At 37.9% G+C, this 22,423-nt stretch overlaps 1 protein-coding gene across 1 annotated transcript in view; it reads right to left on the bottom strand.

Annotated features, from left to right (window-relative positions):
* VAMP7 (vesicle associated membrane protein 7) overlaps nucleotides 1-22,423 on the bottom strand; it is a 66,575-nt gene that overhangs the window by 20,284 nt on the left and 23,868 nt on the right. Inside the window, exon 5 of the mRNA XM_024753971.1 lies at nucleotides 14,776-14,866. Within this exon, the coding sequence (XP_024609739.1) occupies nucleotides 14,776-14,866 (91 nt within the window). The remainder of the gene's footprint in view (nucleotides 1-14,775; nucleotides 14,867-22,423) is intronic.

The raw sequence follows: 22,423 nt of genomic DNA, 5'->3' as shown, positions 1-22,423 counted from the left end.
GGACTGCAGGACTGCAGAAAACCTAAAAGGACAAGAAAAATCTCCTCACAACCAGGTAGGATGAAAGAAAGAAGAAAAAAAGAAAAGAGGAATCAAAACGGGGACCAGCAATCTGGCGGGAAGCTGAAGGTGAGGAGAGGTCCCCACACTCAGAAAAACTCCCTCACAGTGGGGAAATCAGCTGGGACAGAAACGGATCTTTGGGGGATCAAAGGAGAATGCAGTGGACACTCTGTGGAAGGCAGGACAAAGACTGCATGCATGGTCTACACTGCAGCTCTGCACATTCTGGCCTGAGTCGTGAGTTGCCTGTTGCAGAGGGGGGCTGGGTGCTGGAAAGTGGAGTTTGGAGTGCAGACCCAGGGAGGGGGCAGCTGTTGGCTGTGAAAAGACAGTCTGAAGGGACAGGAGTAAGGAGCTCCACAACTGGGAAAGTCTGTGGGAAAAATCCAGGATACCACAGAATCAAGGTGTCATTGTTCAGTGGTGCGTGAGGGGTGGAGCCGCCATTACAACCCCTTTCCCCACCCGCCGGCTTCTTCAGCCTCTGCAGGCACTGAGAGGGGCTCCCATCAGAGCAGGCCCACTTGCCTCTCGAGCTGGGGTCTCTGCCCGTGGGCTCTGGGGGACTGAGCACTGCACACCCCCAAACCTCCTTGGGAATCAGCGCTGGGCACCCCTGCCTGGTACAAAAGTCTGTCGATGCTGGTGGGGGCTGAGAACTGAAGTGTGGGGTTGGAAGAATGGGTCTGGGGAGAGGAGTGCTGTTGGCTGTGTGGATATAGCAGAGGGGACAGGAGTGAGGGGATGCGCGGCTGGGAATGCCCCTAGAGGAAGTGTGGTCTGCCTGGAAAATGAGGCACCATTGTTGAGAGACACGTGGGGGGCAGGGCCACCACCACCCCCACATTCCAGCTCCTGCCTCCACGGGCACTGGGAGGGACTCTCACCAGAGCGAGCATGCCAGTCTGTTGCAACTGCCTGCTGGTTCTGCCACCGCAGGCAATTTGCACACAGCCCAACTGTGGCCGCTGTACCCCCCGCCCCTGGCCTGAGTAAGTGGGCCGCAAGCAGCCACTGCTTTCGCTCCCTCTCGCCTGGGCAAGGAACAGATGCCTGAGGGTGGTGCACATGCAGAGGTGGGGTCAAAACCAAAGCTGAGGCCCAGGGGCAGTGCGACTAAGGAAGAGGAATGGAAATCTTTCTGTGCAGCTGTGCAAGCCGCGGATTAAATCCCTGAGGTTGGCTTGCTAAATCCTGTGTCTGTGGAATACCTGAGTAGACAATGAGTGTTCCACAACTGAGACCAGTATAGCCTTTGCAGCAGTGGACTCTGGGGGCAAGGAGTCTGGCCAGGTCAGAGTCTGAGCTGGCCCCACAGTACTCACAGCAGGTCCCGAGGCCTAACTAGAGGTATTGGAAGGCCTCCTGGGGAGACAGGGATTGGCTCTGGCTCACTGTGGGGGCAAGGACACTGACAGAGGAGGCCCCAGGAAAATATTCTTATTACTATTATTCATTTTTGGTTTGTTTCATTTTGTTCAGTTGTTGGTGCTGTTGCTTTTGTTATTTTGTTATTTTTTACCTTTCTATTCTTTATTTTTATTTAAAAATAATTTTTAACATATATATATATATTTATTTTATTTTTTTTTTTTTTTGCAGTACGCAGGCCTCTCACTGTTGTGGCTTTTCTCATTGCAGAGTTCTTCCGTTGCAGAGCACAGGCTCCGGATGCGCAGGCTCAGCGCCCATGGCTCATGGGCCCAGCCACTCCACAGCGTGTGGGATCTTCCCGGACCGGGACATGAACCCATGTCCCCTGCATCGGCAGGCAGACTCTCAACCACTGCGCCACCAGGGAAGCCCCTAACATGTATATTTTTAAATTTTTACTTTACTTTTTTGTTGTTTTGTGGGTTTATTCTTGTTTTTGTTCTTTCCCATATACTTTTTTATTGTTTTTATGTCTCTATTTTGTTTTCTTCACTTTTTTTGCTGTTTGCTTTCTGTTTTAGTTTTATTTTTAATTTTTTTGTTTTTGTTAGTTTAGTCCTTATGGACTATTCTCATCTTTGAATTCCTTTGCTTGTGCTCTTGTTTTGTTTTTATTTTATTTTATTTTTTTCTGTGTGTGTGTTTGTTGCTGCTGCTGTCTCTTTGCTGTTGTTTTTTCTATTTGTCTTGGATTTTGTTTGTCTGTTTGTTCTCTTTTCTATTTTTCCTTTTTTCTCTGGCTGCTCTGTGAAGCTTGCGGGCTCTTGGCTCCCTGGCCAGGGGTCAGGCCTGGGCCTCTGGGCTGGGAGCGCCTACTCCAGGACACTGGACCGCCAGAGAATCCCTGGGCCCAGGGAATATTAATCGGTGCACGTGCTCCTGGAGGTATCCACATCAACACCAGGACTCAGCCCACACAACTGCCTGCAGGCTCCAGTGCTGGACACCTCACGCCAAACAACCAACAAGACAGGAACACAGCCCCACCCATCAGCAGACAGACTGCCTAAAGTTGTACTAAGCTCACAGAAACCCCAAAACATACCACCTGATGCGGCCCTACCCTAAGAGGGAAAAGACTCAGTTCCACCCACCAGAGCACAGGCACCAGTCCCTTCCACCAGGAAGCCTACACAAGCCCCTGGACCAACTTCACTCACTAGGTGGCAGACAACAGAAGCAAGAGGAATTACGACCCTGCAGCCTGTGGAAAGGAGACCATAAACACAGCAGGTTAGACAAAATAAGAAGACAAAGAAATATGTTGCAGATGAAGAAGCAAGGTAAAAACCCACAAGACCAAATAAATGAAGAGGAGATTGGAAATCTACCTGAAAAATAATTCAGAGTAATGACCGTAAAGATGATCCAAGATCTTGAAAACAGAATGGAGGCAAGGATAGAGAAGATACAAGAAATGTTTAACAAGCACCTAGAAGAACTAAAGAACAAACAATCAGTGATGAACAACACAATAACTGAAATGAAAAATATACTAGAAGGAATTAACAGCAGAATAACTGAGGCAGAAGAACGGAGAAGTGAGCTGGAAGACAGAATGGTGGAAATAACTGCCATGGAGAAGAATAAAGAAAAAAGAATGAAAAGAAATGAAGACACCCTAAGAGACCTCTGGAACAACATTAAACACACCAACATTTGAATTACAGGGGTCAAAGAAAAAGAGAAAGGGAAAGGTACTGAGAAAATATGTGAAGAGATTGTAGGTGAAAACTTCCCTGACGTGGGAAAGGAAATAGTCAATCAAGTCTAGGAAGTGCAGAGAGTTCCATACAGGATAAGCCCAAGGAGAAAAAACACTGAGACACATATTAATGAAACTAACAAAAATTAAATACAAAGAAAAACTATTAAATGCAGCAAGGGAAAATCAACAAATAACCAACAAGGGAATCCCCATAAGGTTATCAGCTTATTTTTCAGCAGAAACTCTGCAGGCCAGAAGGGAGTGGCAGGACATATCTCAAGTGATGAAAGGGAAAAACCTACAACCAAGATTAATCTACTCAACGAGGATCACATTCAGATTCGATAGAGAAATCAAAAGCTTTACAGACAAGGAAAAAGCTAAGAGAATTCAGCACCACCAAACCAGCTTTTCAGCAAATGCTAAAGAAACTTCTCTAGGCAAGAAGCACAAGAGAAGGAAAAGACCCACAAGAACAAACCCAAAACAATTAAGAAGATGGTAAGAGGAACATACATATCTATAATTACCTTAAGTGCAAATGGATTAAATGCTCCAACCAAAAGACAAAGACTAGATGAATGCATTCAGAAACAAGACTCCTATATATGCTGTCTACAAGAGACTGACTTCAGACATAGAAACACATACACACAGAAAGTGAGGAGATGGAAAAAGATATTCCATACAAATGGGAATCAAAAGAAAGCTGGAGTAGCAATACTCGTATCAGAAAAGACAGACTTTAGAATAAAGACTATTATAAGAGATAATGAAGGACACTACATAATGATCAAGGGATCAATCCAGGAAAATATAACAATTGTAAATATTTATACACCCAACACAGGCCCATCTCAGTACATAAGGCAAATGTTAACAGCCATAAAAGGGGAAACTGACAGTAACACAATAATAGTGGAGGACTTTAACACCCCACTTACACCAATGGACAGATCATCCAGACAGAAAATAAATAAGGAAACACAAGCTTTAAATGATACAACAGACCACACAGACTTAATTGATATTTATAGGACGTTCTACCCAAAAGTGGCAGAATACACTTTCTTCTCAAGTGCTCACGGAACATTTTCTCCAGGATAGATCACATCTTGGGTCAAAATCAAGCCTCAGTAAATTTAAGAAAATTGAAATCATATCAAGCATGTTCTCTGACCACAATGCTATGAGACTGGAAATCAATTACAGGGGAAAAAAACTGTAAAAAGTACAAACACATGGAGGCTAAACAATATGTTACTAAATAACCAAGAGATCACTGAAGAAATCAAAGAGGAAATCAAAAAATACCTAGAGACAAATGACAATGAAAACACAGTGACCCAAAACTTATGGGATGCAGCAAAAGCAGTTCTAAGAAGGAAGTTTACAGCAATACAACCCTACCTCAAGAAACAAGAAAAATCTCAAATAAACAAGCTAACCTTACACCTAAAGCAACTAGAGAAAAAACAAACAAAACCCAAAGTTAGTAGAAGGAAAGAAATCTTAAAGATCACAGCAGAAATAAATGACATAGAAATGAAGAAAACAATAGCAAAGATCAATGAAACTAAAAGCTGGTTCTTTGAGTAGATAAACAAAATTGATAAACCTTTAGCCAGACTCATCAAGTAAAAAAGGGAGAGGATCCAAATCAATAAAATTAGAAATGAAAACTGAGAAGACACAATTGACACCACAAAAATACAGAAGATCATAAGAGACTACTACAAGCAACTCTATGCCAATAAAATGGATAACCTGGAAGAAATGGACAAATTCTTAGAAAAGTACAACCATCCAAGACTGAACCAGGAAAAAATAGAAAATATGACCAGACAAATCACAAATAATGAAATTGAAGCTGTGATTAAAAATCGTTCAACAAAAAGAAGTCCAGGACCAGATGGCTTGACAGGTGAATTCTATCAAACATTTAGAGAAGCGCTAACACCTATACTTCTCAAACTCTTCCAAAAAACTGCAGAGGCTGGAACACTCCCAAATTCACTCTGCGAGGCCACCATCACCCTGACACCAAAACCAGACAAAGATACAAAAAACAAACTTACAGGCCAGTATCACTGATGAACACAGACTCAAAAATCCTGAACAAAATACTAGCAAACAGAATCCAACAACACATTAAAAGGATCATACGCCATGACCAACAGGGATTTACACCAGGGATGCAAGGATTCTTCAACATACGAAAATCAATGTGATACACCATATTAACTAATTGAAGAATAAAAACCATATGAGCATCTCAATAGATGCAGAAAAAGCTTTTGACAAAATTTAACACCCATTTACGATAAAAACTGTCCAGAAAGTGGGCATAGGGAGAACCTACCTCAATATAACAAAGGTCATATACGACAAACCCACAGCAAACATCATTCTCGATGGTGAAAAACTGAAAGCATTTCCTCTAAGATCAGGAACAAGACTAGGATGTCCACTCTCGCCACTATTATTCAGCATAGTTTTGGAAGTCCTAGCCATGGCAATCAGAGAAGAAAAAGAAATACAAGGAATCCACATCAGAAAAGAAGAAGTAAAACTGTCACTGTTTGCAGATGACATGATACTGTACATAGAAAATCCTAAAGATGCCACCAGAAAACCACTAGAGCTAATCTATGAATTTGGTAAAGTAGCAGGATACAAAATTTATATGCAGAAATCTTTTGCATTCCTATACACTAACAACAAAAGATCAGAAGGAGAAATCAAGGAAACACTCCCATTTACCATTGCAACAAAAAGAATAAAATACCTAGGATAAACCTACCCAAGGAGGCAAAAGACCTGTATGCAGAAAACTATAAGATACTGATGAAAGAAATCAAAGACGACAAAAACAGATGGAGAGATATACTGTGTTCTTAGATTGGAAGAATCAATATTTTGAAAATGACTATACTATGCAAAGCAATCCTTATCAAATTACCAATGGCATCTTTCACAGAACTAGAACAAAAAAGTTCACCATTTGTATGGAAACACAAAATACCCCAAATAACCAAAGCAATCTTGAGAAAGAAAAACGGAGCTGGAGGAATCAGGCTCCTGGACTTCAGACTATACCACAAAGCTACCGTAATCAAGACAGTATGGCAATGGCACAAAAATAGAAATATAGATCAATGGAACAGGATAGAAAGCCCAGAGATAAACTGACATACCTATGGTCACCTAATCTATGGCAAAGAGGCAAAAATATACAATGGAGAAAAGACAGCCTCTTCAATAAGTGGTGCTGGGAAAACTGGATAGCTACATGTAAAAGAATGAAATTCGAACACTCCCTAACACCATACACAAAAATAAATTCAAAATGGATTTAAGATCTAAATGTAAGGCCAGACACTAGAAAATTCCTAGAGGAAAACACAGGCAGAACACTCTTTGACACGAATCACAGCAAGATCCTTTTTGATCCCCCTCCTAGAGTAATGAGAATAAAAACAAAAATAAACAAATGGGACCTAATGAAACTTCAAAGCTTTTGCACAGCAAAGGAAACCATAAACAAGACGAAAAGCCAGCCCTCAGAATGGGAGAAATATTTGCAAACAAAGCAACTGACAAAGGATTAATCTCCAAAATATACAAGCTCCTCATGCAGCTCAATATCAAAAAAACAAACAACCCAATCAAAAAATGGGTGGATGACCTAAATAGATATTTCTCCGAAGAAGACATACAGATGGCCAAGAGGCACATGAAAGGATGATCAACATCACTAATCATTAGAGAAATGCAAATCAAAACTACAATGAGGTATCACCTCACACCGGTTAGAATGGCCATCGTCAAAAAATCTACAAAAAATAAATGCTGGAGGGGGTGTGGAGAAAAGGGAACCCTCATGCACTGTTGGTGGGAATGTAAATTGATACAACCACTATGGAAAACAGTATGGAGGTTCCTTAGAAAACTAAAAATAGAACTACCATATGACCCAGCAATCCCACTACTGGGCATATACCCTGAGAAAACCATAATTCAAAAAGAGACATGCACCCCAGTGTTCATTGCAGCACTATTTACAATAGCCAGCACATGAAAACAACCTAAATGTCTACTGACAGATAAAGAAGATGTGGTACATATATACAATGGAATATCACTCAGCCATTAAAAGGAATGAAACTGGGTCATTTGCAGAGACGTGGATGGACCTAGAGAATGTCATACAGAGTGAGTCAGAAAGAGAAAAACAAATATCATATATTAACACACATATGTGGAATCTACAAAAATGGTATAGATGATCTTATTTGTAAAGCAGAAACAGACACAGACATCGAGAACAAATGTATGGATACCAAGGGGGAAAGTGGGGCGGGGGTGAGGAAATTGAAATTGATACATATACATTAGTGATACTATGTATAAAATAGACAACAAATGAGAACATACTGTATAGCACAGGGAACTCTACTTAATGCACTCTGGTGACCTAAATGGGAAGGAAATCCAAAAAGAGGCAATATATGTGTATGTATAACTGATTCATTTTGCTGTACAGTAGAAACTAATACAACATTGTAAAGCAACTATATTCCAATAAAAACTAATTAAAAAATAATTACAGCTACTATAATTTGTTAATGAATGCACAATATAAAAAGAGGTAAAGTGTGATTTCAAAAAGATAAAATAGGGATAGTAAATGGGTGCAGAGTTGTATGCAAAGTTAAGTTGCTATCAGCTTAAAACGGACTATTTTATCTATAAGAGCCTTTATGTAAGCCCAATGGAAACCACAAAACAAAAATCTATATTAGATTCACAAAAGACAAAGAAAGGGGAAATAGAGGACACAACCACAGAAAATCACCAATTTCAAAAGGTAAGCAGAAGTAGAGGGAAATAGGAACAATGAAACTATAAAACAGGCAGAAAGCAATGAATGAAATGTAATTAGTAAGTCCTTTCATAACAATAATTACTCAAACTGTAAATGGACTGAATTTACCAATCAAAAGGCACAGAGTGGTTGAACAGATTAAAAAACAAGACTCGGGCTTCCCTGGTGGCGCAGTGGTTGAGAGTCCGCCTGCCGATGCAGGGGACATGGGTTCGTGCCCTGGTCCAGGAAGATCCCACATGCCGCAGAGCGGCTGCGCCCGTGAGCCATGGCCGCTGAGCCTGCGCGTCCGGAGCCTGTGCTCCGCAACAGGAGAGGCCAAAACAGTGAGAGGCCCACGTACCACAAAAAAACCCAAACCAAACCAAACAAACAAACAAAAAAAACAAGACTCAACTATATGCTGCCTACAAAGAGACTCACTCCAGATTTAAGTCCACACACAGGCTCAAAGTGAAGGGATAGAAAAAGATATTCCATGCAAGTAGACACCAAAAGAAAGTGGGTATAACTATACTTATATCACACAAAATAAGACTGTACACCAAAAATGGTAACAAGAGACACATTAGGTCATTATAAAATAATAAAGTGGTCAATTCATTAAGAAGATATAACAATCAATGATATGCTCACATGATATCAGAGCACCTAATTATCTTAGGCAAATACTAAAAGATATGAAGGGAGAAATAGACAATACGATAATATTAGGGGACTTCAATACCCCACTTTCAGCAATGGATAGATCATCCAGACAGAAAATCAGAAAAGAAAACATTGGACTCAAAACACACATTAGACCAAGTGAACCTAACAGACATGTACAAAACAATTCATCCAACAGCAGCAGAATACACAGTCTTCTCAAGTGCACACAGAACATTCTCCAGGATAGATCATCTGATAGGACACAAAACAAGTCTTAACTAACTCAAGAAGATTGAAATCATACTATCTGCTTTGTCCACAATGGTATGAAACTAGATATCAACAATAAAAGGAAAGCTAGAAAATCTACAAATATGTGGAAATTAAATAACACACTCCTGAACAACCAATGGGTCAAAGAATAAATCAAAATGGAAATAAAAAATATCTTGAAACAAGTGAAAATGGAAAGACAACATACTAAAACCTATAGGATGCTGCAAAAGCAGTCTCAAAGGGAAATTTATAGTGATAAATGCATATATTAAGAAAACAGAAAGACCTCAAATAAACAACCTAACTTTACACTTCAAGGAACTAGAAAAAGAACAAAGTAAGCCCAAAGTTAGCAGAAGAAAGGAAATAACAAATATCATGGTGGAAATAACTGAAATAGAGACCAGAAAAACAATAGAAAATATCAGCAAAACTAAGAGCTTGTTTTCTGAAAAGATAAACAAAATTGACAAAGCTTTGGCTAGACTAAGAAAAAAAGAGAACCCAAATAAATAAAATCAGAAATGAAAGAGAAGATATCACAACTGATAGCTCGTATGATAGCTCAGAAATACAAAGGACCATAAGAGACTACTATGAAAAGTTATATGCCAACAAACTGGATAACCTAGAAGAAATGAATATATTCCTAGAAACATACAACCTACCAAGACTAAATCGGAAATTAATAGAAACTCTGAAGATTCTAATAATGAACAAAGAGATTGAATCAGTAATCAAAAGCCTCCCAACAGAGAAAAGCCCAGTACCAAATGGCTTCACTGGTGAATTCTACCAAACGTTTAAAGGAAAGTTAATGCCAATTCATCTCAAACTCTTTGAAAAAAACTGAAGAGGAGGAAACACTTCCAAACGCATTTTACAAGGCCAGCATTACCCTGATACCAAAGCCAGATAAGGACACTATGAGAAAACAAAACTAGACCAATATTCCTGATGAATATAGGTGCAAAAATTCTCAAAAAAATATTAGCAAATTGAATTCAACAACACATCAAAACAATCAACTAGGTGGGATTTATCCCTGGGATGCAAGGATAGTTTGATATACACAAATCAATACATGTGACATACCACATTAATAGAATGAAAGATAAATATTTATGATCATCTCAATAAATGGGGAAAAGACATTTGACAAAATTCAGCATAATTTCATGACAAAAACTCTCAACAAATTGAATATTGAAGGGGTTTACTTCAACATAATAAAGGCCATTATGTCACACCCATAGCTTAACATCATACTGAATGATGAAAGATTGAAAGCTTTTCCTCTAAGATCAGGAACAAGACAAGGGTGCCCACTCTCATCACTATTATTCATAAAATACTAGAACTCCTAGCTAGAGCAATCAGGCAAGACAAAGAAATAAAAGGCATCCAAATTGGAAAGGAAGAAGTAAAATTGCCATTATTTAAGATGATATGATATTATACATAGAAAATCTTAAAAGATTCAAGCAAAAAAACTGTTAAACTAATCAATGAATTCAATCAAGTTGCAGGATATAAAATCAACATACAGAAATCAGTTGTTTCTATATAATAACAAAATATCAACAAAAGTAATAAAACTATCCCAATCAGAATACCATAAAAAATAATAAAATATTTAGGAATAAACTTAACCAAGGAAGTGAAGATCTGTGTGATAAAAGCTACAAGACTTCGATGAAAGAAATTACAAACAAATGGAAATACATCCCATGTTCATGGATCAGAAAAATTAATATTGTTAAAATATTCATAGTACCCAAAGTCATCTACAGATTCAATGCAATCTCTATCAAAATTCCAATGGCATTTTTGACGGAAATAGAAAAACCAATCCTAAAATGTATATGAAACCACAAAAGATCCCAAATAGCCATAGTAATCCTGAGAAAGAAGAACAAGGCCAGAGGCATTACACTTCCTGATTTCAAACTATACTATAAAGCTATAGTAATTAAAACAGTATTGCTGGCAAAAATAGATACATGGACCATTGGAACAAAACAGAGAGACCAGAAATAAACCCCCACATATACAGTCAACTAAGATTTGACAAGGGAGTCAAGAACACTCAATGGGGAAAGGATGGTCTCTTCAGCAAATGGTGTTGGGAAAACCACATGGATAGCCACATGCAGAAAATTGAAATTGGACCCCTATATACATCACTCAAAAAATTAACTTGAAATGGATTAAAGACTTAAATGTAAGACCTGAAACCAATAAAACACCTAGAAGAAAATATAGGGAAGAAAGTTCTTGACATTGGTCTTTGCAATGAAACTTAGCATACCAAAAGCACAAGCAATAAAAGCAAAATCGACAAGTTGGACTACATCAAACTACAGAGATTCTGGACATGAAAAGAAACAATCAACAAAATGAAAAGGCAACTTACAGAAAGGGAGAAAATATTTACAAACCATATATTGGATAAGGGGTTATCATCCAAAATACATAAAGAATTAATACAACTCAGTAACAAAAAAACAAACAATTGGATTAAAAAATGGGCAGAGGAACTGAATAGAATTTTTCCAAAGAAGATATACAAATGGCCAACAGGTACATTAAAAGATGCTCAACATCACAAGTCATCAGGAACATGCAAATAAAAACCACAATGAAATATCAACCTCATACCAGTTAGAATGGCTATCATCAAGAAGAAAGAGATTAAGTGTTGGTGAGCATATGGAGAAAAGGGAACCCTTATGCACTGCTGGTGGGAATGTAAATTGGTTCAATCACTATGAAAAACAGTATGGAGCTTCCTTAAAAAAATTAAAAATACAACTACCATATATATCTAGCAATTCCATTTCTGAGTTTCTCTCTGAAGGAAATGAAAGCAGGATATTGAAAGGATATCTGTACTCCCATGTTTATTGCAGCATTATTTCACAACAGCCAAGATATGGAAACAAGCTAAGTGTCTGTCAATGGATGCATGGATAAAGAAGATGTAGTGTACATATATAATGGAATATTATTGAGCCGTGAGAAAAATGAAAATCCCGCCATTTGAAACAACAGGGATGGATCTTGAGGGCACCATGCTTAGTGAGATAAGCTAGTCAAAGAAAGACAAATATTGTATGATATTACTCATATGTGGAATCTAAAAATGTGAACCTTATAGAACCAGAGTAGAATGGTGGTTACCAGGGGCTGGGGGGTACAGGAATTGGGGAGATGTTGTAAAAGGGTACAGACTTGCAACTAGAAGATTAGTAAGTTCTGAACATCTAGTGTACAGCACACTAATTGTAGTCAACAATACTGTATTATATACTTCAAAATTGCTAAGGCCACATTTTATATAACTCCATTTATATGAAATGTCCAGAACAAGCAAATCTATACAGACAGAAAGGAGATTAATTGTTGCTTAGGTCTGCAGGTTGAGGGGAAAAGAGGAGTGACTGTAAATGGGTAAAGAATTTCTTTGGGGAGTAGTGAAAATGTTCTAAAATTGATTGTGGTGATAGTCACACAACTCTGTGGACATAGTAAAAACCATTGGATTGTATACTTTAAATGGGTAAATTGTATGGTATGTGAATTATGTGTCAATAAAGCTGTTAAAAAATCAAAGGGAGATGATTAGAAAGGTTTTTGCTACATTTTTAATTTGCTATTTCTGTAATTCTAAACATAAATGTCATTTAAGAGGAGTTGATTAAAAAGGTTCATTTTCTGGAAACATTATGCATCTGCAATAAATACTATTGTAGCAGTTGGCTGCTTCCACTTTTAGGCCAAATAAATATATTTGGTGGCCAAAAAAAGAGAAAAATATTAGTAGTTTTTCAATAGGTATATTGAAAGATATATTTAAGAGTTCTCTAGTCTGCATCTAGACCTATATTTAAAACTAAAATCAATGAAAGGAAATCACTTCAAATAACCCAGAGACATACATATTAAGATAGGGCTTCCCTGGTGGTGCAGCGCTTGAGAGTCCACCTGCCGATGCAGGGGACATGGGTTCGTGCCCCGGTCCGGGAAGATCCCACTTGCCACGTAAAAAAAAAAAAAAAAAAAAAAAAAGAAATATAAAAATGTTTCTGCCTTTTGATTATTAATCCCATTCCTGGGAACTAATCTCAACAAAATAAGAAGATAATAGGCACAGAAACATTTATAACAGTACTGTTACTATAACACAAACTCTAAATCAGTGCTACCTAAGAGTGTTTGCTACTGCTCAACTAAGTTTCCAAGTATACCGTTCAGTCAAATTGACATTTTCATAGCAAGATGTTCTCAATGAAGGAAGCACAGCATTGACTTCTATTCTGGAGCAAGCTCCTTGCTGGTTGTAAAACAGCACTCTGAGTAATAATGCTCTAAAGACCCAAAGTGTCCAACATAAGGACAAAATTGGTAACCTGTGATATAACTCAAAGAAATACTGCATGAGCATAAAGTAGACTAACAGCTAACAATCATTCAGCTCTTACTATGTGCCAGGGACTGTACACAGTGTTTTACATACATTACCTCTTTTATCCTGGTAACCTCAGGTTCTATTACCTCCTTTTTGCAGATTAAGGAGTAAAGGTCAGAGAGGTTAGAGGACTGATCAAGGCTTAACAGCAGGTAGGAAGTGAAATCAGGATTCAAACTCAGGCATGTATGACTCCAAATCTTGATTACTCTATTATACTGCCTCCACAAAACTGAATATAAACTATGATTAACTATGTATACATGTAAGTAAAAATTTAAAGGAAAGAAAATGTAAATAAAACTTTAGGATGGTGAGACAAAGTAAATTTTTTAAAATGTCTTTTCATAACTTTTAAGAGTTCTAATAATAAATGTAAAATTCAAATAGTAAATTCAAAATTATAACTAAATGGACATTTATGAAATGACATCTCAGTTAAATATCTTGTAAAGCATTTATATACTAATTTTTGTTCAATTTTATATTAAGAATTTATTCTCTGCGAGACATTCCTCTTAGAAGATATATTTAAGAGTGGTTCTATAACTTGAGTGTGCACTGGAATCCTCTGGAGGGCTTGTGAAAACACAGATTTCCCACTCCAAGAGTTTCTGATTCAGTAGGCTTGGGGTGGGGCCTGAAAATTTGCATTTGTAACAGGTTCCCAGGGGATGCTGATGCTGCTGGCCCAGGGACTATATTGTGAGAACTGGTGCTATTAAAAAATTAACATCATCCTAAATCTAAATACCACTGTTATAATCAATTAAAAAACAAACAGTGCATTTCTCTGGATTACTTTCATGTGGTAAATAAGTTCTTGACAAAACACAGGCCAATGGAATTCATGCCACAGTTCATTCTCTTGAAGAACACAACAGTTTTTTGGTCCAATTCTTTCTCAGTCAAGAGCTACAAACTTTCTAAGGAGGGCAAATAGTTATACTTTAAGTGTCTATACTGATGATATCAACTATCTGGGTATTTCCAGCCAAAACTGACTAAATTATTCTAAGTTGCTGAACTGTTTAAGGGTCTTGGAAATTAGTCTTGCTAAGCAAGCTAACAAATTTAGAATGAATAGTCATAAGTGCTAAAAAGAAACCATCATACAGTAGGCAGTATCATAGGTAAGTAATATCCATATCTCAGCTGACAATTAGCTTCCAATATTAAAAATAAGGAAGTGCTATTTCAGCCTCTCTAGAATGATTTGACCCCAATCAAGTAATCTATTATCATTTTTGCCCTCATGCATGTGGAGTATGCCATGAAACATACCTATGTTTCTGACCATGATTCCTTTAAGTTCATCCACTTGGGCTTGAGTCTCCATCACTTTATCTAGGCCCTTATTCTCGGAGTGATGCTTCTATAAAAGAATATGATTTAACTCATGATACCCAGACATTATTTACAATACAAAAACAAAAAGAAGAGGAATGACATTGAAGAATGCTATAAAACTGTCTTTATCTTTGGCACAAAAGATAGATGTCACTTCATTCAAAAATTGTTACCAAAAATATAGGCAAGCATAACACTTGCTACCATATGAAATATAATTGTTATAGTATAAAAAGATCACCTTATTTTAAATGAAATAAAGCTAAACGTATTACATCAAATATACATCTGAGACTCCTGGGGCAGAAGTAGGGTGTTATATAATCTGTGCTCAGACAAGGAAGAAAGGAGAAAAGACTGTAGAGGGGGCAGGGGGAACAGGACAGGGAAAGGGTACTCTAAATTTTTCCCCATTTCTTGGGTATGATGAGGTAGGGACTGGCCCAGCTTCTGAGCATCTGTTCTTGTTATCTGTTGGGATCAGAGTATGCATCCTATTTTCATTGGCTTCTTACAGGATCTAGAAATGTAAGACACTGAAGATAGTATATATATTTTGAAATTATTATCTATAGCGAACAATTGTGGACTGCTTAATACACAATATTCCAGTCACTTCACTGTGTTAAGTGCTTCAAATAAGGGATATTATTTAATCCATGCAAAAACTCTATGACGAAGATGCCATTTTTATTATCTCCATTTATAGTCAAGGATCCTGGCACAGATTTGTTTAGAGGTTCACACACACATCTGGAGCTAAAGACAAACCAGCTAAATTGAAAGTTTTGCTGCCAGCTAACCCTATTTACCTTTTTCCCCCCTTGTGATGAGAACTCTTAGGATTTACTCTCTTAACAATGTTCATACATAACATAAAGCATTATTAATTATATTTATCATGTTGTCCACTATATCCCCAGTATTTATTTATCTCATAACTGGAAGTTTGTACTTTTTGACTGCCTTCATCCAATTCCCCTCCTCACAACTCCGCCTCTCTGATCTATCTTTCTATGAGTTTGTTTTTAAAGTATGATTGACCTATAACACTATGTTATTTCCTGTTACACAACATAGTGATTTGATATTTCTACACATTTCAAAATGATCACAACAATAAGTTTAGCTATGATATGTCAAAATTCAAAGATATTACATAGTTATGACTATATTCCCAACACAGCACATTTCATACCTGTGACTCATTTATACTGCAGCTGGAAGTCTGTAACTCTTAATCTCCTTCACCTATTCTTTCCTACCCCCAACATTCTCCCCTCAGGCAACCTATTTGTTCTCTGTATCTATAACTCTGTTAACGTTTGGTTAAGTTTGTTCATTTGTTTTGTTTTTTAGATTCCACATATAAGTGAAATCATAGTGTTTGTCTTTCTCTGACTTATTTCACTTAGCATTATAGCCTCTAGATCCATCCATGTTGTTGCAAATGACAAGATTTCGTTCTTTTATATGGCTGAGTAACATTCCTGTGTGTGTGTGTCTGTGTGTGTGTGTATGCCATATCTTCTTTATCCATTTATCTCTTGATGGGCATTTAGGTTGCTTCTATATCTTGGCTGTTGTAAATAATGCTGCGATGAACATAGGGGTGTATGTACCTTTTCTAATTACTGTTTTTGTTTTCTTTGGATAAATACCCAGGAGTGGAATTGCTGGATAATACAATAGTTCTATTTTTAACGTTTGGAGTAATCTCCATATTGTTTTCCATAGTGGCTGCACCAATTTACAATCCCATCAACAGTGCAGGAGGGTTCCCTTTTCTCCACATCCTCACCAACACTTGTTATTTGTTGCCTTTTTTGAAAATAGCCATTCTGACACGTGTGAGGTAATATCTCATTGTGGTTTTGATTTGCATTTCCCTGACAATTAGTGATGTTGAGCATCTTTTCATGTGCCTGTTGGCCATCTGTGTATGTCTTCTTTGGAAAGACAGCTATCCAGCTCCTCTGCGCACTTTATAGTTGGTTTGTTTTTTATATGTTGAAGTTCTATCAGTTCTTTGCACATTGTAGATATTAAGCCCTTATCGGATATACTGTTTGCAAATATCTTCTCCCATTCAGTAGGCAGCCTTTTCATTTTGTTGGTAGTTTCCTTCACTGTGCAAAAGCTTTTCAATTTGATAAAGTCCCATTTGTTTATTTTTGGTTTTGTTTCCCTTGCCTGAGACATATCCAAAAAAATATTATTAGTACCAATGTCAAAGAGCATACTGCCTATGTTTTCTTCTAGAAGTTTCACGGTTTCAGGTTTTATATTTAAGTCTTTAATCCATTTTGAATTTATTTTTGTGCATGGTGTAAGAAAGTAGTCCAGTTTGATTCTTTTGCTGTAGCTGTCCAGATTTCCCACACCATTTGGTGAAGAGGGAAAAAGACAGCTTTTTCCCCACTATATTCTTACCTCCTTTATCGTAGATTAATTTGACCATACAAGCATGGGTTCATTTCTGGCCTCTCTGTTCTGTTCCATGGATCTATGTGTGTTTTTGTGACTGTACCATGCTGTTTTGACTATTGTAGTATAGTTTGAAATCTGGGCGTGTAATACCTCAAGCTTTGTTCTTCTTTCTCAAGATTGTTTTGGCTATTCTGCAACTTTTGCATCACCATACAAACTTTAGAATTGTTATAGTTCTGTAAAAAATGCCATTGGTATTTTGATAGGTATTGCATTGAATCTGTAGATTGCCTTGGGTAGTATGGTCATTTTTAACAATATAAATTCTTCAAATCCATGAGCACAGTATATCTTTTCATCCGTGTCTTCTTCAATATCTTTCATCAGGGTCTTATAGTTTTCAGAGTACAGGTCTTTTACCTCCCTAGTTAGATGTATTCCTAAGCATTTTATTCTTTTTGATGTGATGGTAAGGGGGATTGTTTTTTAATTTCTCTTTCTGATAGTTTGTTGTTAGTGTACAGAAATGCACCAGATTTCTATATATTAATTTTTTATCCTGCAATTTTACTGAATTTACTATTTCTAAGTTTTTTTGGCAGTATCTTTAGGATTTGCTATATATAGTATCACATCATCTACAAAGAGTGACAGTTTTACTTTCGAATTTGGATTCCTTTTCTTTCTTTTTCATGTCTGATTACTGTGGTTAGGACTGCCAATACTATGTTGAATAAAAGTGGCAAGAGTGGGCACCCTTGTCTTGTTGCTGATCTTAGAGGGTTTTAGCTTTTCACCACTGAGTATGATGTTAACTGTGGGCTTGTCATATACAGCCTTTATTATTTGGGGGTATGTTCCCCCTTTGTTCAGAGGTTTTATCATAAATGGATGTTGAATTCTGTCAAGCTTTTTCTGCATCTATTTAGATGATCATATGGTTTTTATTCTTCAATTTGTTACTGTGGTATATCACATTGATTTCCAGATACTGAACCATCCTTGCATCTCTGGAATAAATCCCACCTGATCATGGTGTATGATCTTTTTCATGTACTGTTGAATTCAGTTTGTTAATATTTTGTTGAGGATTTCTGAATCTATGTTCATTAGTGATACTGGCCTGTAATTTTATTTGTGATATCTTTGTCTGGTTTTGGTGTCAGGGTGATGCTGACCTGTAGAATGAGTTTGGAAGTGTTCCTTGCTCTGCAATTTTTTGGAATAGTTTATGAAGGACAGGTGTTAACTCTTCTTTAAATGTTTGGTAGAATTCACCTGTGAAGCCATCTGGTCATAGACTTTTGTTTGTTGGAAGTTTTAAAATTCCTGACTCAATTTCTTTATTGGTAGTTGTTCTGTTCATGTTTTCTATTTCTTCCTGGTTCAGTCTTGTGAGATTGTACATTTCTAGGAATTTGTCCATTTCTCCTAGGTTGTCCATTTTATTGGCATATAATTGTTCATAGCAGTCTATTATGATCCTTTGTATGTCAGTGGTATCTGTTGTAACTTCTCCTTTTTCATTTCTGATTTTTTTGATTTGAGACCTCTCTTTTCTTTCTTGATGAGTCTGGCTAAAGGTTTATCAGTTTTGTTTATCTTATCAAAGAACTAGCTCTTAGTTTCATTGATCCTTTCTATTGTTTTCTTAGTCTCAGTTTCATTTATTTCTGCTCTGATCTTTATGATTTCTTTCCTTCTACTAAGTTTGGGTTTTGCTTGTTCTTCTTCTGGCTCCTTTAGGTGTAATGTTAGGTTGAGATTTTTCTTGTTTCCTGAGGTAAGCTTGCATTGCTATAAATGTCCCTCTTAGAACTGCTTTTGCTGTATCCTACAGATATTGAATCATTGTGTTTTCATTTTCATTTGTCTCCAGGTACTTTTTTAATTTCCTCTTTGATTTCTTCAGTGATCCATTGGTTGTTTAGTAGCATACTGTTTAGCCTCCAAGTGTTTGTGTCTTTTGCAGTTTTTTTTCTTATAGTTGATTTCTAACCTCATAGCATTGTGGTCAGAAAAAATGCTTGATATGATTTCATTTTTCTTAAATTTGCTGAGGCTTGTTTTGTGGCCTAGCATGTGAACTATCTTGGAGACTGTGCCATGTGCACTTGAAAAGAATGTGTATTCTGCTGATTTTGGATGGAATGTTGTATATATGTCAATTAAGCCCATTTAGGTCTAATGTGTTGTTTAAGGCCAGTGTTTCCTCATTGATTTTCTATCTGGATGACCTGTCCATTGAGGTGTTAAAGTCTCCTACTGGGCTTCCCAGGTGGCACAGTGGTTAAGAATCCGCCTGCCAATGCGGGGGACGTGGGTTCGAGCCCTGGTCTGGGAAGATCCCACATGCTGGGGAGCAACTAAGCCCGTGTGCTACAACTGAGCCTGTGCTCTAGAGCCCGAGAGCCATAACTACTAAAGCCCTCAAGCCTAGAGCCCGTACTCCACAACAAGAGAAGCCACTGCAATGAGAAGCCCGCGCAACCCAACGAAGACCCAATGCAGCCAAAAGTAAAAAAATAAATTAATTTTTTAAAAGTCTCCTACTATTATTGTGTTGCTGTCAATTTCTCACTTTATGTCTATTAATATTTGCTTTGTGTATTTAGGTGCTCCTATGTTGGGTGCATATATATTTACAATTGTTATATCTTCTTGGATTGATTCCTTTATCATTAAGTAGTCCTTCTCTGTCTCTTGTTACAGACTTTGTTTTAAAGTCTATTTTCTCTGATATAAATATTGCTATCCCAGCTTCCCTTTCATTTCCATTTGCATGGTATACCTTTTTCTATCCCTTCACTTTCTGTTTTCGTCTTCAGATATGAACTGAGTCTCCTGTAGGCAGTATATATATGGGTCTTGTTTTTGTATCCATTCAGCCACTCTATGTCTTTTGATTGGAGCATTTAATCCATTTACATTTAATTATTGACAGGTATGTACTTACTGTCATTTTGTTAACTGCTTTTCAGTTGTTTTTATACTTCTTTTTTGTTCTTCTTTTGCTCTCTTCCCTTGTGATTTGATGAGTATCTTAGTGTTATGTTCAGATTCCTTTCCCTTTTTCGTGTGTGTATCTAGTATAGATTTTTGGTTTGTGGTTACCATAACGTTTATATGTAACAATCTATATATACATACGTGATTATTATAAGTTGCTCATCTCTTAAGTTCAAATGCATTTTAACAACCCTGCATTTTTATGCCCCCTCCCACCACACTGACATATTTTACATCTTTTTTGTTTTGTGTATCCTTTATTGTGGTTATAGGTGATTTTACTCCTTTTTCTTGTAATCTTCCTCCTAGCTTTATATGTGGTTGGTTTACTACCTTTACTGTATATTTGCCTTTACCAATGAGATTTTTCCTTTCATAATTTTCATATTTCTTCTTGTGGCCTTTTCTTTTTTGCTTGGAGAAGCCCCTTTAACATTTCCTGTAAAGCTGGTTTGATGGTGCTGAACTCTTAGCTTTTGCTTATCTGTAAAACTTTTGATTTCTCCACCAAAACTGAATGAAAGTCTTGCTGAGCATTCTTGGTTGTAGGTTTTTCCCTTTTATCACTTTAAATATATTGTGCCACTTCATTCTGGCCTGCAGGGTTTCTGCAGCAAAGTCAGTTGATAGCCTTATGGGAATTCCCTTGTATGTGACACTTTGCTTTTCCCTAGCTGCTTTTAATATTCTTTCTTTAATTTTTGCCATTTTAATTACAATGTCTTGGTGTGGTCCTCTTTGGATTGATCCTGTTTGGGACTCTCTGTGCTTCCTGGACCTAGATATCTGTTTCTTTCCCCAGGTTAAGGAAGTTTTCAGCTATTATGTTTTCAAATATGTTCTCTGCCCCTTTTTCTCTCTCTTCTCCTTCTGGGACCCCTATTATGCAAATGTTAGTACATTTGATGTTGTTTTAGAGGTTTCTTAAACAGTCCTCATTTCTTTTTATTCTTTTTTCTGTTCCACCTCAGTGATTTCAACTACTCTGTCTTCCTGCTCACTGATCCGTTCCTCTGTATCATCTAATCCACTGTTGATTCCTTCTAGTGTATTTACTTCAGTTATTGTATTCACCTTTGTTTGGTCATTGTTTACACTTTCTCTTTGTTAAAAAATTCTAACTTCTCACTCTGTTAATCCAATCATCTCCTGGGTTCTTTGATCATCTTTACAATCACTACCTTGAACTCTTTATTTGGTAGATTGCTTATCTCCACTTCACTTAGCTCTTCTTCTGGGATTTTATCCTGTTTCTTCGTTTGGAACACGTTCCTCTGTGCCTTCATTTTTCCTAATTTCCTTTTTTTATTTCTATGTATTTTGTAAGTTGATTACATTTTCCGACCTTGAAGAAGTTGGCCTTTTCTAGGAGACGTCCTACGAGTCCCAGCAGTGCACTTCCCTCTGGTCACCAGAGCTGTATGCTATAAGGATACCTCCTACATGGGCTGTGTGGGTCCTTCTGTTGTGGCTGGCTGACTACTGTGGATAATCTGGTAGGCATGGCTGGTCCCCAGTCTGGCTGGTTACCAGATCCTGCCTTGTGTGGAGGCTGTCAGCCGCTGGTGGGCAGGGCCAGGTCACAAGGCAGCTGGCTGTAGAGGTCCAGGGGATCCTGGGGTCTCTGGTTGCAGGGACCTGGGGATCCCAGAGCTGGTGTTGGCCTGCTGATGGGCAGAGCTAGTTTCTGAGATGGCTGGCTGTGGAGTGTGGGGTGTCCCGAAGTTGGTGTTGGTCTCCTGGTAGGCAGGGCCAGTGCCCAGTGGGTCCTAGGGCTAGTGCAGGCACACTGCTATTCAGGGTCAGGTCCTGGGCCCTTTGTTGGGCAGAGCCAGGTCCTGGAGTAGCTGTAGGCTCAAGGGTTCTTAAGGCAACCAGCCTGCTGGTGGGTGAAGGTGTGTCCCTGCCTGGCTAGTTGCTTGGCTTGAGGTGTCCCACTACTGATGCAGATACGCTGATGGGCAGGGCCAGGTCCTGGCATTAATACGCTAGAGGGAATATTCTAAAATGGTGCTTGCAAGCTCCATTAGTAAAGGATGGTAGAACAAGCTCCCAAAAAAGGCTGCCACCAGTGTCTATGTCCCCAGAGTGAGCTCCAGGTGCCTCCTGCCTCTCCAGGAGACTCTCCAAGATCAGCAGGTGG

The sequence above is a fragment of the Neophocaena asiaeorientalis genome, unplaced genomic scaffold (genome assembly GCF_003031525.2).
Source record: "Neophocaena asiaeorientalis asiaeorientalis breed wild unplaced genomic scaffold, Neophocaena_asiaeorientalis_V1.1 scaffold488, whole genome shotgun sequence".
NCBI classification, from domain to species: Eukaryota; Metazoa; Chordata; class Mammalia; order Artiodactyla; family Phocoenidae; genus Neophocaena; species Neophocaena asiaeorientalis.
The sequence above is the reverse complement of the archived record's forward strand: the minus strand, read 5'-3'. Positions and strand labels throughout refer to the sequence as shown.